The sequence below is a fragment of the Salvelinus fontinalis genome, unplaced genomic scaffold (genome assembly GCF_029448725.1).
Source record: "Salvelinus fontinalis isolate EN_2023a unplaced genomic scaffold, ASM2944872v1 scaffold_0230, whole genome shotgun sequence".
NCBI classification, from domain to species: Eukaryota; Metazoa; Chordata; class Actinopteri; order Salmoniformes; family Salmonidae; genus Salvelinus; species Salvelinus fontinalis.
This window is the reverse complement of record NW_026600439.1, coordinates 103,304-116,549: the sequence shown is the minus strand read 5'-3', so window position 1 is coordinate 116,549 and position 13,246 is coordinate 103,304. Positions and strand designations below refer to the sequence as shown.

General features: G+C 42.3%; 1 protein-coding gene across 1 annotated transcript in view; it reads right to left on the bottom strand.

Annotated features, from left to right (window-relative positions):
• LOC129844781 (serine hydroxymethyltransferase, cytosolic-like) overlaps window positions 1-11,833 on the bottom strand; it is a 105,155-nt gene extending 93,322 nt beyond the window's left edge. The window contains exons 1-2 of the mRNA XM_055912890.1: window positions 11,747-11,833; window positions 484-598 (exon numbers count right to left, since the gene is read on the bottom strand). Coding sequence (XP_055768865.1) covers window positions 484-582 — 99 coding nt within the window. The 5' untranslated portion in view covers window positions 583-598; window positions 11,747-11,833. The remainder of the gene's footprint in view (window positions 1-483; window positions 599-11,746) is intronic.
• Window positions 11,834-13,246: the final 1,413 nt, after the last annotated feature.

Sequence of the window (13,246 nt, the reverse complement as noted above, 5' to 3'; positions counted from 1 at the left end):
TACCTGGTCTTAACCCAGCCTGTAGTACCTGGTCTTAACCCAGCCTGTAGTACCTGGTCTTAACCCAGCCTGTAGTACCTGGTCTTAACCCAGCCTGTAGTACCTGGTCTTAACCCAGCCTGTAGTACCTGGTCTTAACCCAGCCTGTAGTACCCGGTCTTAACCCAGCCTGTAGTACCTGGTCTTAACCCAACCTCGGAGTCGTCCCCCCCGTGTGACGTACGTACCTCTGAGTCCCCCCCCATGTGACGTACCTCTGAGTCGAGCCCCCCCCCCCGTGTGACGTACCTCTGAGTCGAGCCCCCCCCCCGTGTGACGTACCTCTGAGTCGAGCCCCCCCCCCCCCCCCCGTGTGACGTACCTCTGAGTCGCGCCCCCCGTGTGACGTACCTCTGAGTCGCGCCCCCCGTGTGACGTACCTCTGAGTCGCGCCCCCCCGTGTGACGTACCTCTGAGTCTTCCCCGTCCCCCCGTGTGACGTACCTCTGAGTCGTTGGAGCGGAGTGGTTCCTGCATCATTTTGTTGTGAGACTCCCACACGTCCTTACTGACATGGTCACTGGTACTGTTGCTATGAGACATGATGACTGGTACCAATCTACACACAGACACACAGACAGTTAGACGATGCCAGACAGACAGACAGTCAGTTAGTTAGACGATGCCAGACAGACAGACAGTCAGTCAGTCAGACGATGCCAGACAGACAGACAGTCAGTCAGTCAGACGATGCCAGACAGACAGACAGTCAGTCAGTCAGACGATGCCAGACAGTCAGACGATGCCAGTCAGACGATGCCAGACAGTCAGACGATGCCAGTCAGACGATGCCAGACAGTCAGACGATGCCAGTCAGACTATGCCAGTCAGACTATGCCAGTCAGACTATGCCAGTCAGTCAGACGATGCCAGTCAGTCAGACGATGCCAGTCAGTCAGACGATGCCAGTCAGACTATGCCAGTCAGACTATGCCAGTCAGACTATGCCAGTCAGTCAGACGATGCCAGTCAGACTATGCCAGTCAGTCAGACGATGCCAGTCAGACTATGCCAGTCAGTCAGACGATGCCAGTCAGACTATGCCAGTCAGTCAGACGATGCCAGTCAGACGATGCCAGTCAGTCAGACGATGCCAGTCAGACTATGCCAGTCAGTCAGACTATGCCAGTCAGTCAGACTATGCCAGTCAGTCAGACTATGCCAGTCAGTCAGACTATTACAGTCAGTCAGACTATTACAGTCAGTCAGACTGCCAGTCAGTCAGACTATGACAAATAAGATTCTATATTTGGTCAGGTTATCACTGGAACAGCCATGTTTAAACCAACGGGACTATATTTAGTCAGGTTATCACTGGAACAGCCATGTTTAAACCAACAGGACTATATTTAGTCAGGTTATCACTGGAACAGCCATGTTTAAACCAACGGGACTATATTTAGTCAGGTTATCACTGGAACAGCCATGTTTAAACCAACGGGACTATATTTAGTCAGGTTATCACTGGAACAGCCATGTTTAAACCAACAAGACTATATTTAGTCAGGTTATCACCGGAACAGCCATGTTTAAACCAACGGGACTATATTTAGTCAGGTTATCAACAGGACTATATTTAGTCAGGTTATCAACAGGACTATATTTAGTCAGGTTATCACCGGAACAGCCATGTTTAAACCAACGGAACTATATTTAGTCAGGTTATCACCGGAACAGCCATGTTTAAACCAACGGGACTATATTTAGTCAGGTTATCACTGGAACACTGGAACAGCCATGTTTAAACCAACGGGACTATATTTAGTCAGGTTATCACTGGAACAGCCATGTTTAAACCAACAGGACTATATTTAGTCAGGTTATCACTGGAACAGCCATGTTTAAACCAACGGGACTATATTTAGTCAGGTTATCACCGGAACAGCCATGTTTAAACCAACAGGACTATATTTAGTCAGGTTATCACCGGAACAGCCATGTTTAAACCAACAGGACTATATTTAGTCAGGTTATCACCGGAACAGCCATGTTTAAACCAACGGGACTATATTTAGTCAGGTTATCAACAGGACTATATTTAGTCAGGTTATCAACAGGACTATATTTAGTCAGGTTATCACCGGAACAGCCATGTTTAAACCAACGGAACTATATTTAGTCAGGTTATCACCGGAACAGACATGTTTAAACCAACGGAACTATATTTAGTCAGGTTATCACCGGAACAGACATGTTTAAACCAACTGGACTATATTTAGTCAGGTTATCACTGGAACAGCCATGTTTAAACCAACGGGACTATATTTAGTCAGGTTATCACTGGAACAGCCATTTTTAAACCAACGGGACTATATTTAGTCAGGTTATCAACAGGACTATATTTAGTCAGGTTATCACTGGAACAGCCATGTTTAAACCAACGGGACTATATTTAGTCAGGTTATCACTGGAACAGCCATGTTTAAACCAACAGGACTATATTTAGTTAGGTTATCAACAGGACTATATTTAGTCAGGTTATCAAAAGGACTATATTTAGTCAGGTTATCAAAAGGACTATATTTAGTCAGGTTATCACTGGAACAGCCATGTTTAAACCAACGGGACTATATTTAGTCAGGTTATCAACAGGACTATATTTAGTCAGGTTATCAACAGGACTATATTTAGTCAGGTTATCACTGGAACAGCCATGTTTAAACCAACGGGACTATATTTAGTCAGGTTATCACCGGAACAGCCATGTTTAAACCAACGGGACTATATTTAGTCAGGTTATCACCGGAACAGCCATGTTTAAACCAACGGGACTATATTTAGTCAGGTTATCACTGGAACAGCCATGTTTAAACCAACGGGACTATATTTAGTCAGGTTATCACCGGAACAGCCATGTTTAAACCAACGGGACTATATTTAGTCAGGTTATCACCGGAACAGCCATGTTTAAACCAACGGGACTATATTTAGTCAGGTTATCACTGGAACAGCCATGTTTAAACCAACGGGACTATATTTAGTCAGGTTATCACTGGAACAGCCATGTTTAAACCAACGGGACTATATTTAGTCAGGTTATCACTGGAACAGCCATGTTTAAACCAACGGGACTATATTTAGTCAGGTTATCACTGGAACAGCCATGTTTAAACCAACAAGACTATATTTAGTCAGGTTATCACTGGAACAGCCATGTTTAAACCAACGGGACTATATTTAGTCAGGTTATCAACAGGACTATATTTAGTCAGGTTATCAACAGGACTATATTTAGTCAGGTTATCAACAGGACTATATTTAGTCAGGTTATCAACAGGACTATATTTAGTCAGGTTATCAACAGGACTATATTTAGTCAGGTTATCAACAGGACTATATTTAGTCAGGTTATCAACAGGACTATATTTAGTCAGGTTATCAACAGGACTATATTTAGTCAGGTTATCAACAGGACTATATTTAGTCAGGTTATCAACAGGACTATATTTAGTCAGGTTATCAACAGGACTATATTTAGTCAGGTTATCAACAGGACTATATTTAGTCAGGTTATCACCGGAACAGCCATGTTTAAACCAACGGGACTATATTTAGTCAGGTTATCAACAGGACTATATTTAGTCAGGTTATCAACAGGACTATATTTAGTCAGGTTATCACCGGAACAGCCATGTTTAAACCAACGGAACTATATTTAGTCAGGTTATCACCGGAACAGACATGTTTAAACCAACGGAACTATATTTAGTCAGGTTATCACCGGAACAGCCATGTTTAAACCAACTGGACTATATTTAGTCAGGTTATCACTGGAACAGCCATGTTTAAACCAACGGGACTATATTTAGTCAGGTTATCACTGGAACAGCCATGTTTAAACCAACGGGACTATATTTAGTCAGGTTATCAACAGGACTATATTTAGTCAGGTTATCACTGGAACAGCCATGTTTAAACCAACGGGACTATATTTAGTCAGGTTATCACTGGAACAGCCATGTTTAAACCAACAGGACTATATTTAGTTAGGTTTTCAACAGGACTATATTTAGTCAGGTTATCAACAGGACTATATTTAGTCAGGTTATCAAAAGGACTATATTTAGTCAGGTTATCACTGGAACAGCCATGTTTAAACCAACGGGACTATATTTAGTCAGGTTATCACTGGAACAGCCATGTTTAAACCAACAGGACTATATTTAGTCAGGTTATCAACAGGACTATATTTAGTCAGGTTATCACCGGAACAGCCATGTTTAAACCAACAGGACTATATTTAGTCAGGTTATCACTGGAACAGCCATGTTTAAACCAACGGGACTATATTTAGTCAGGTTATCAACAGGACTATATTTAGTCAGGTTATCAACAGGACTATATTTAGTCAGGTTATCACTGGAACAGCCATGTTTAAACCAACGGGACTATATTTAGTCAGGTTATCACCGGAACAGCCATGTTTAAACCAACGGGACTATATTTAGTCAGGTTATCACCGGAACAGCCATGTTTAAACCAACGGGACTATATTTAGTCAGGTTATCACTGGAACAGCCATGTTTAAACCAACGGGACTATATTTAGTCAGGTTATCACCGGAACAGCCATGTTTAAACCAACGGGACTATATTTAGTCAGGTTATCACTGGAACAGCCATGTTTAAACCAACGGGACTATATTTAGTCAGGTTATCACTGGAACAGCCATGTTTAAACCAACAGGACTATATTTAGTCAGGTTATCACTGGAACAGCCATGTTTAAACCAACGGGACTATATTTAGTCAGGTTATCACTGGAACAGCCATGTTTAAACCAACGGGACTATATTTAGTCAGGTTATCACTGGAACAGCCATGTTTAAACCAACAAGACTATATTTAGTCAGGTTATCACTGGAACAGCCATGTTTAAACCAACGGGACTATATTTAGTCAGGTTATCACTGGAACAGCCATGTTTAAACCAACAGGACTATATTTAGTCAGGTTATCAACAGGACTATATTTAGTCAGGTTATCAACAGGACTATATTTAGTCAGGTTATCAACAGGACTATATTTAGTCAGGTTATCACCGGAACAGCCATGTTTAAACCAACGGGACTATATTTAGTCAGGTTATCACTGGAACAGCCATGTTTAAACCAACGGAACTATATTTAGTCAGGTTATCAACAGGACTATATTTAGTCAGGTTATCAACAGGACTATATTTAGTCAGGTTATCACCGGAACAGCCATGTTTAAACCAACGGAACTATATTTAGTCAGGTTATCACCGGAACAGCCATGTTTAAACCAACGGGACTATATTTAGTCAGGTTATCACTGGAACACTGGAACAGCCATGTTTAAACCAACGGGACTATATTTAGTCAGGTTATCACTGGAACAGCCATGTTTAAACCAACAGGACTATATTTAGTCAGGTTATCACTGGAACAGCCATGTTTAAACCAACGGGACTATATTTAGTCAGGTTATCACCGGAACAGCCATGTTTAAACCAACAGGACTATATTTAGTCAGGTTATCACCGGAACAGCCATGTTTAAACCAACAGGACTATATTTAGTCAGGTTATCACCGGAACAGCCATGTTTAAACCAACGGGACTATATTTAGTCAGGTTATCAACAGGACTATATTTAGTCAGGTTATCAACAGGACTATATTTAGTCAGGTTATCACCGGAACAGCCATGTTTAAACCAAAGGAACTATATTTAGTCAGGTTATCACCGGAACAGACATGTTTAAACCAACGGAACTATATTTAGTCAGGTTATCACCGGAACAGACATGTTTAAACCAACTGGACTATATTTAGTCAGGTTATCACCGGAACAGACATGTTTAAACCAACTGGACTATATTTAGTCAGGTTATCACTGGAACAGCCATGTTTAAACCAACGGGACTATATTTAGTCAGGTTATCACTGGAACAGCCATGTTTAAACCAACGGGACTATATTTAGTCAGGTTATCAACAGGACTATATTTAGTCAGGTTATCAACAGGACTATATTTAGTCAGGTTATCACTGGAACAGCCATGTTTAAACCAACGGGACTATATTTAGTCAGGTTATCACTGGAACAGCCATGTTTAAACCAACAGGACTATATTTAGTCAGGTTATCAACAGGACTATATTTAGTCAGGTTATCAACAGGACTATATTTAGTCAGGTTATCAAAAGGACTATATTTAGTCAGGTTATCAAAAGGACTATATTTAGTCAGGTTATCAACAGGACTATATTTGGTCAGGTTATCAACAGGACTATATTTAGTCAGGTTATCAACAGGACTATATTTAGTCAGGTTATCAACAGGACTATATTTAGTCAGGTTATGAACAGGGCTATATTTAGTCAGGTTATCAACAGGGCTATATTTAGTCAGGTTATCAACAGGACTATATTTAGTCAGGTTATCAACAGGACTATATTTAGTCAGGTTATCACCGGAACAGCCATGTTTAAACCAACGGGACTATATTTAGTCAGGTTATCACTGGAACAGCCATGTTTAAACCAACAGGACTATATTTAGTCAGGTTATCACTGGAACAGCCATGTTTAAACCAACAGGACTATATTTAGTCAGGTTATCACCGGAACAGCCATGTTTAAACCAACGGGACTATATTTAGTCAGGTTATCACTGGAACAGCCATGTTTAAACCAACGGGACTATATTTAGTCAGGTTATCACTGGAACAGCCATGTTTAAACCAACAGGACTATATTTAGTCAGGTTATCACTGGAACAGCCATGTTTAAACCAACGGGACTATATTTAGTCAGGTTATCAACAGGACTATATTTAGTCAGGTTATCACCGGAACAGCCATGTTTAAACCAACAGGACTATATTTAGTCAGGTTATCACTGGAACAGCCATGTTTAAACCAACGGGACTATATTTAGTCAGGTTATCACCGGAACAGCCATGTTTAAACCAACGGGACTATATTTAGTCAGGTTATCACCGGAACAGCCATGTTTAAACCAACGGGACTATATTTAGTCAGGTTATCACCGGAACAGCCATGTTTAAACCAACGGGACTATATTTAGTCAGGTTATCACTGGAACAGCCATGTTTAAACCAACGGGACTATATTTAGTCAGGTTATCACTGGAACAGCCATGTTTAAACCAACAGGACTATATTTAGTCAGGTTATCACTGGAACAGCCATGTTTATACCAACAGGACTATATTTAGGAAGGTAATAATCACCAGCCGTGGGTAGGCTGTGTGGGTAGGCGGGTCTACATAATGAGATTATTACCTTCCAGCCTACCCCCCCACTGTATCTGACCCATAATAATCTCATTATGTAGACCAGCCTACCCGCCCAGCCGACCCGCACAGCCGATCCGCACAGCCGACCCCCCCCCACTGATTTGGTGTACACACCACTGGTGGGAAAACCTGTCAGTCAGCATTTCACTGCTAGACCACACCTGTTGGGACGAACCTGTCAGTCAGCATTTCACTGTTAGTCTACACCTGTTGTTTAAGAAGCATGTGACAAATACAATTTGATGTTCGACATAAAAGGTTCAGAAAACCCTTTATAACAGACACGCTCTGGTCAATAAAGAACTCTGGTCCGGTCCAGGCTCTGGTCAATAAAGAGCTCTGGTCCTGTCCAGGCTCTGGTCAATAAAGAGCTCTGGTCTGGTCCTGTCCAGGCTCTGGTCAATAAAGAGCTCTGGTCCTGTCCAGGCTCTGGTCAATAAAGAGCTCTGGTCTGGTCCTGTCCAGGCTCTGGACAATAAAGAGCTCTGGTCTGGTCCTGTCCAGGCTCTGGACAATAAAGAGCTCTGGTCCGGTCCTGTCCAGGCTCTGGTCAATAAAGAGCTCTGGTCTGGTCTTGTCCAGGCTCTGGTCAATAAAGAGCTCTGGTCTGGTCTTGTCCAGGCTCTGGTCAATAAAGAACTCTGGTCCTGTCCAGGCTCTGGTCAATAAAGAACTCTGGTCCTGTCCAGGCTCTGGTCAATAAAGAACTCTGGTCCTGTCCAGGCTCTGGTCAATAAAGAGCTCCGGTCCGGTCCTGTCCAGGCTCTGGTCAATAAAGAGCTCCGGTCCGGTCCAGGCTCTGGTCAATAAAGAACTCTGGTATGGTCCTGTCCAGGCTCTGGTCAATAAAGAGCTCTGGTCTGGTCCTGTCCAGGCTCTGGTCAATAAAGAACTCCGGTCTGGTCCTGTCCAGGCTCTGGTCAATAAAGAACTCCGGTCCGGTCCTGTCCAGGCTCTGGTCAATAAAGAGCTCTGGTCTGGTCCTGTCCAGGCTCTGGTCAATAAAGAACTCTGCTCCGGTCCTGTCCATGCTCTGGTCAATAAAGAACTCTGCTCCGGTCCAGGCTCTGGTCAATAAAGAGCTCTGGTCCGGTCCTGTCCAGGCTCTGGTCAATAAAGAGCTCTGGTCCGGTCCTGTCCAGGCTCTGGTCAATAAAGAGCTCTGGTCAGGTCCTGTCCAGGCTCTGGTCAATAAAGAGCTCTGGTCAGGTCCTGTCCAGGCTCTGGTCAATAAAGAGCTCTGGTCAGGTCCTGTCCAGGCTCTGGTCAATAAAGAGCTCTGGTCAGGTCCTGTCCAGGCTCTGGTCAATAAAGAGCTCTGGTCAGGTCCTGTCCAGGCTCTGGTCAATAAAGAGCTCTGGTCAGGTCCTGTCCAGGCTCTGGTCAATAAAGAACTCTGGTCCGGTCCAGGCTCTGGTCAATAAAGAACTCTGGTCCGGTCCAAGCTGGTCAATAAAGAGCTCTGGTCCGGTCCAGGCTCTGGTCAATAAAGAGCTCTGGTCATGTCATGTCCAGGCTCTGGTCAATAAAGAGCTCTGGTCAGGTCCTGTCCAGGCTCTGGTCAATAAAGAGCTCTGGTCCGGTCCTGTCCAGGCTCTGGTCAATAAAGAACTCTGGTCCTGTCCAGGCTCTGGTCAATAAAGAACTCTGGTCCTGTACAGGCTCTGGTCAATAAAGAACTCTGGTCCTGTACAGGCTCTGGTCAATAAAGAGCTCTGGTCTGGTCCTGTCCAGGCTCTGGTCAATAAAGAGCTCTGGTCTGGTCCGGTCCAGTGGTTAACGTTTGACTCAGGAAACTACCCAACACACTGTTAGATTAAAACGATTCAGTTCCAACAACATAACTACCCAGGATGCATGACAACAATTATTCATTAACTAGACTGTTATCTATCTAGACAGCCGATTGGTTGAACGGCTGTCTAGACAGTGGTAGAAGTAGTGCACTATGTAGGGAATAGGATGCCAGTTGGTATGGCCCTGGTGGAAGTAGTGCACTATGTAGGGAATAGGGTGCCAGTTGCTATGGCCCTGGTGGAAGTAGTGCACTATGTAGGGAATAGGGTGCCAGTTGCTATGGCCCTGGTGGAAGTAGTGCACTATGTAGGGAATAGGGTGCCAGTTGCTATGGCCCTGGTGGAAGTAGTGCACTATGTAGGGAATAGGGTGCCAGTTGGTATGGCCCTGGTAGAAGTAGTGCACTATGTAGGGAATAGGATGCCAGTTGGTATGGCCCTGGTGGAAGTAGTGCACTATGTAGGGAATAGGGTGCCAGTTGCTATGGCCCTGGTGGAAGTAGTGCACTATGTAGGGAATAGGGTGCCAGTTGCTATGGCCCTGGTGGAAGTAGTGCACTATGTAGGGAATAGGGTGCTGTCACTGACACTCTGTGTCTGATGCAACAGCAGCTGGACTCATGACTTCTGTTATCTTGTTTGTCCAACTTACAGAGGCCATCCACCGTCAGCTAACTAACCAGGATAGAGTCACCCATTCTGTGTTTAGCGTGTAAAGCAAGGGGTTCTGGGACTTTTTCAGCCTGGGAACCAAATTAGAAATTCTGTGTTTTCTTGGGACTCAAGCTTAGGAAAATATGCAACTATACATAAATATCGGTACATTTCATTGCCCTTAAGCCTAAAACAAATAACAATGATATTAAATATCCATATAAATATATATTCATGTTTATTTTCCCCCATTAAAAACACTCTAACATATTAGTGTATTCCAGTTAAGAATAAAACGTATTATTGTATTTTATCAGCAACAGGTCCAACCTAGACACGTTTTCAACAGTAATTTCTACAGTAAGATGTACAGTAAACCTGATCATATTCCATCTGTACTGTTACTAAGGGCTGAACTATCAGTAGCCAGCTGGCTTTGGTGAACGTTAACTATTATCTGTGTCCAAGACCAGGGGATTGTTAGAAAGAGGAACTCACATCTACTACTGAGAGAGTTAGTTAGTTACTCTCTGATCATCACCTGTTATAAAATGACAACAAGGCCTTTGTTAGTTGACTGACTGGTCCACAGTCGAAGCCCAGTTTCCTGAAGCATCCTGTTCTGTATTAACTCTCTGGGTTTCCCATCATGCTGTGGATGTTTGATCAGGACGTGTCGTTTTATTAAATGTGTTCGTTATCAGAGACTCGTTACTAAGGCACTTCCACACACAACACATTGTGGACGCTCCTCGTTATTCGTTTGTATGAAACTCATCACTTGTATTTGTGTTTCATGATGATTGAGCTCAGTCAGAACTTGTGGTTAACACGAGTCCATTTGATGAGAACTTGTGGTTAACACGAGTCCATTGGATGAGAACTTGTGGTTAACACGAGTCCATTGGATGAGAACTTGTGGTTAACACGAGTCCATTGGATGAGAACTTGTGATTAACACGAGTCCATTGGATGAGAACTTGTGGTTAACACGAGTCCATTTGATCAGAACTTGTGGTTAACACGAGTCCATTTGATGAGAACTTGTGGTTAACACGAGTCCATTTGATCAGAACTTGTGGTTAACACGAGTCCATTTGATGAGAACTTGTGGTTAACACGAGTCCATTTGATGAGAACTTGTGGTTAACACGAGTCCATTTGATGACAGCAGTGAGTGATGGCGAGTGAGAATAACAAGTCGGTAACGGACAGCGCTGCGTCGTGTGTTGCGGAATGAGCTTCAACAAAACTGCAGGAAAATGATCCGGTAAAACCGTGAAGTTCACCGGCAACTCCCACACGGAGCAGCTGCCAAACTGAACAGAGACCGCTGCTTAAAATCAGAGAGCGCAGAAGCACTTGAACAAATCAATTCCAGTCATCAATGAAATAATTATACCACGTTACTCCGACACACCATTTACAGGTCCGCGACCCATCCTTTAAGAAAGGCTGGACTGTAAAGGGTTAGAGTCCATGTTATCCAGGGTCACTGGGACGTTCCTACCGGAAATGGTAGTTGTTTATGGTTAAAAGGTGAAGATTTGTATAACTAAACGTCATCGTGTCTATCTGTAGGTAAAGTACGGGTCAGTTCGGAGGGTACGACCGTCCCAAGGATCCCGCGTAGCACTGACCCTAAAGTCCGCTAGCAGGTTCAGCTGTCTTGTGACACGCGGTCCTGCTGTTTCACTACATTGACGATATTACGAACTGATTTGACTAAATAGAAAATGTTGAATTAATGCATAATACATTTTTTTTTAAATGGACTTTCACATATTCAAGAAAAAGTTACAAGTTCACATTGTATCTATTAGCAAACTTAGCTATGAGTTTCTAGCTAGCAAAAGTGGCAAACTTCACCCCGAAAACCACACGCTAATCAAGCTATTTTATTTGTGAATAGTGTGCAATAAGCAGAAATATAACTAGCTAAAGTTGGCTAAAGAGTTATTTAACTGGGTACCCACCGGGTCGCTAGGCTGTGCAGCTGTCACCGTCGGAAATCTGACGTTTGGTGAAAGACAAACATGCAAATTGAGTTTACTAGAGAAGGCAAAGTCCGCGAAACCTATAAACCAATCAGTGTACAGACAGGCGTGATGTCCACGCCCCCTTTTCTCGCTGTTAGCCAATAAAAACACATAACAGAAACATCTGAACTGTCCAATGAAAGTGATAGACAGCGATCAAAACACCCAGGGATTAAATAATACCGTACAGTACAATATATTGATTAAAGTGCCAATTAAAAGTTTAATTCAACAATACTGTGGAATAATAACTTACTCTTACTGTACAATATATTGATTAAAGTGCCAATTAAAAGTTTAATTCAACAATACTGTGGAATAATAACTTACTCTTACTGTACAATATATTGATTAAAGTGCCAATTAAAAGTTTAATTCAACAATACTGTGGAATAATAACTTACTCTTACTGTACAATATATTGATTAAAGTGACAATTAATAGTTTAATTCAACAATACTGTGGAATAATAACTTACTCTTACTGTACAATATATTAAATAAAGTGCCAATTAATAGTTTAATTCAACAATACTGTGGAATAATAACTTACTCTTACTGTACAATATATTGATTAAAGTGCCAATTAATAGTTTAATTCAACAATACTGTGGAATAATAACTTACTCTTACTGTACAATATATTGATTAAAGGGCCAATTAATAGTTTAATTCAACAATACTGTGGAATAATAACTTACTCTTACTGTACAATATATTGATTAAAGGGCCAATTAATAGTTGAATTATGAAATTATTATTATGATACATCATGGTACATTCAGCATTTAAATTGTTATAGTGAAATCATAGATAGTATAGTACCTTAGGTCCCACCCTGTCAAAGACAGACAGTCATAACAGACCAATAGGGTCAGTTATAGTACCTTAGGTCCCACCCTGTCAAAGACAGACAGTCATTACAGACCAATAGGGTCAGTTATAGTACCTTAGGTCCCACCCTGTCAAAGACAGACAGTCATTACAGACCAATAGGGTCAGTTAGAGTACCTTAGGTCCCACCCTGTCATAGACAGACAGTCATTACAGACCAATAGGATCAGCTATAGTACCTTAGGTCCCACCCTGTCAAAGACAGACAGTCATTACAGACCAATAGGGTCAGTTATAGTACCTTAGGTCCCACCCTGTCATAGACAGACAGTCATAACAGACCTACATACCCTATATATGGTGGTAGACTATAACAGTTATTAATTCAGACCGATAACCATTCAGATGGTGGTAGACTATAGTAGTTATTAATTCAGACCCATTCAGATGGTGGTAGACTATAGCAGTTATTAATTCAGACCCATTCAGATGGTGGTAGACTATAGCAGTTATTAATTCAGACCCATTCAGATGGTGGTAGACTATAGCAGTTATTAATTCAGACCCATTCAGATGGTGGTAGACTATAGCAGTTATTAATTCA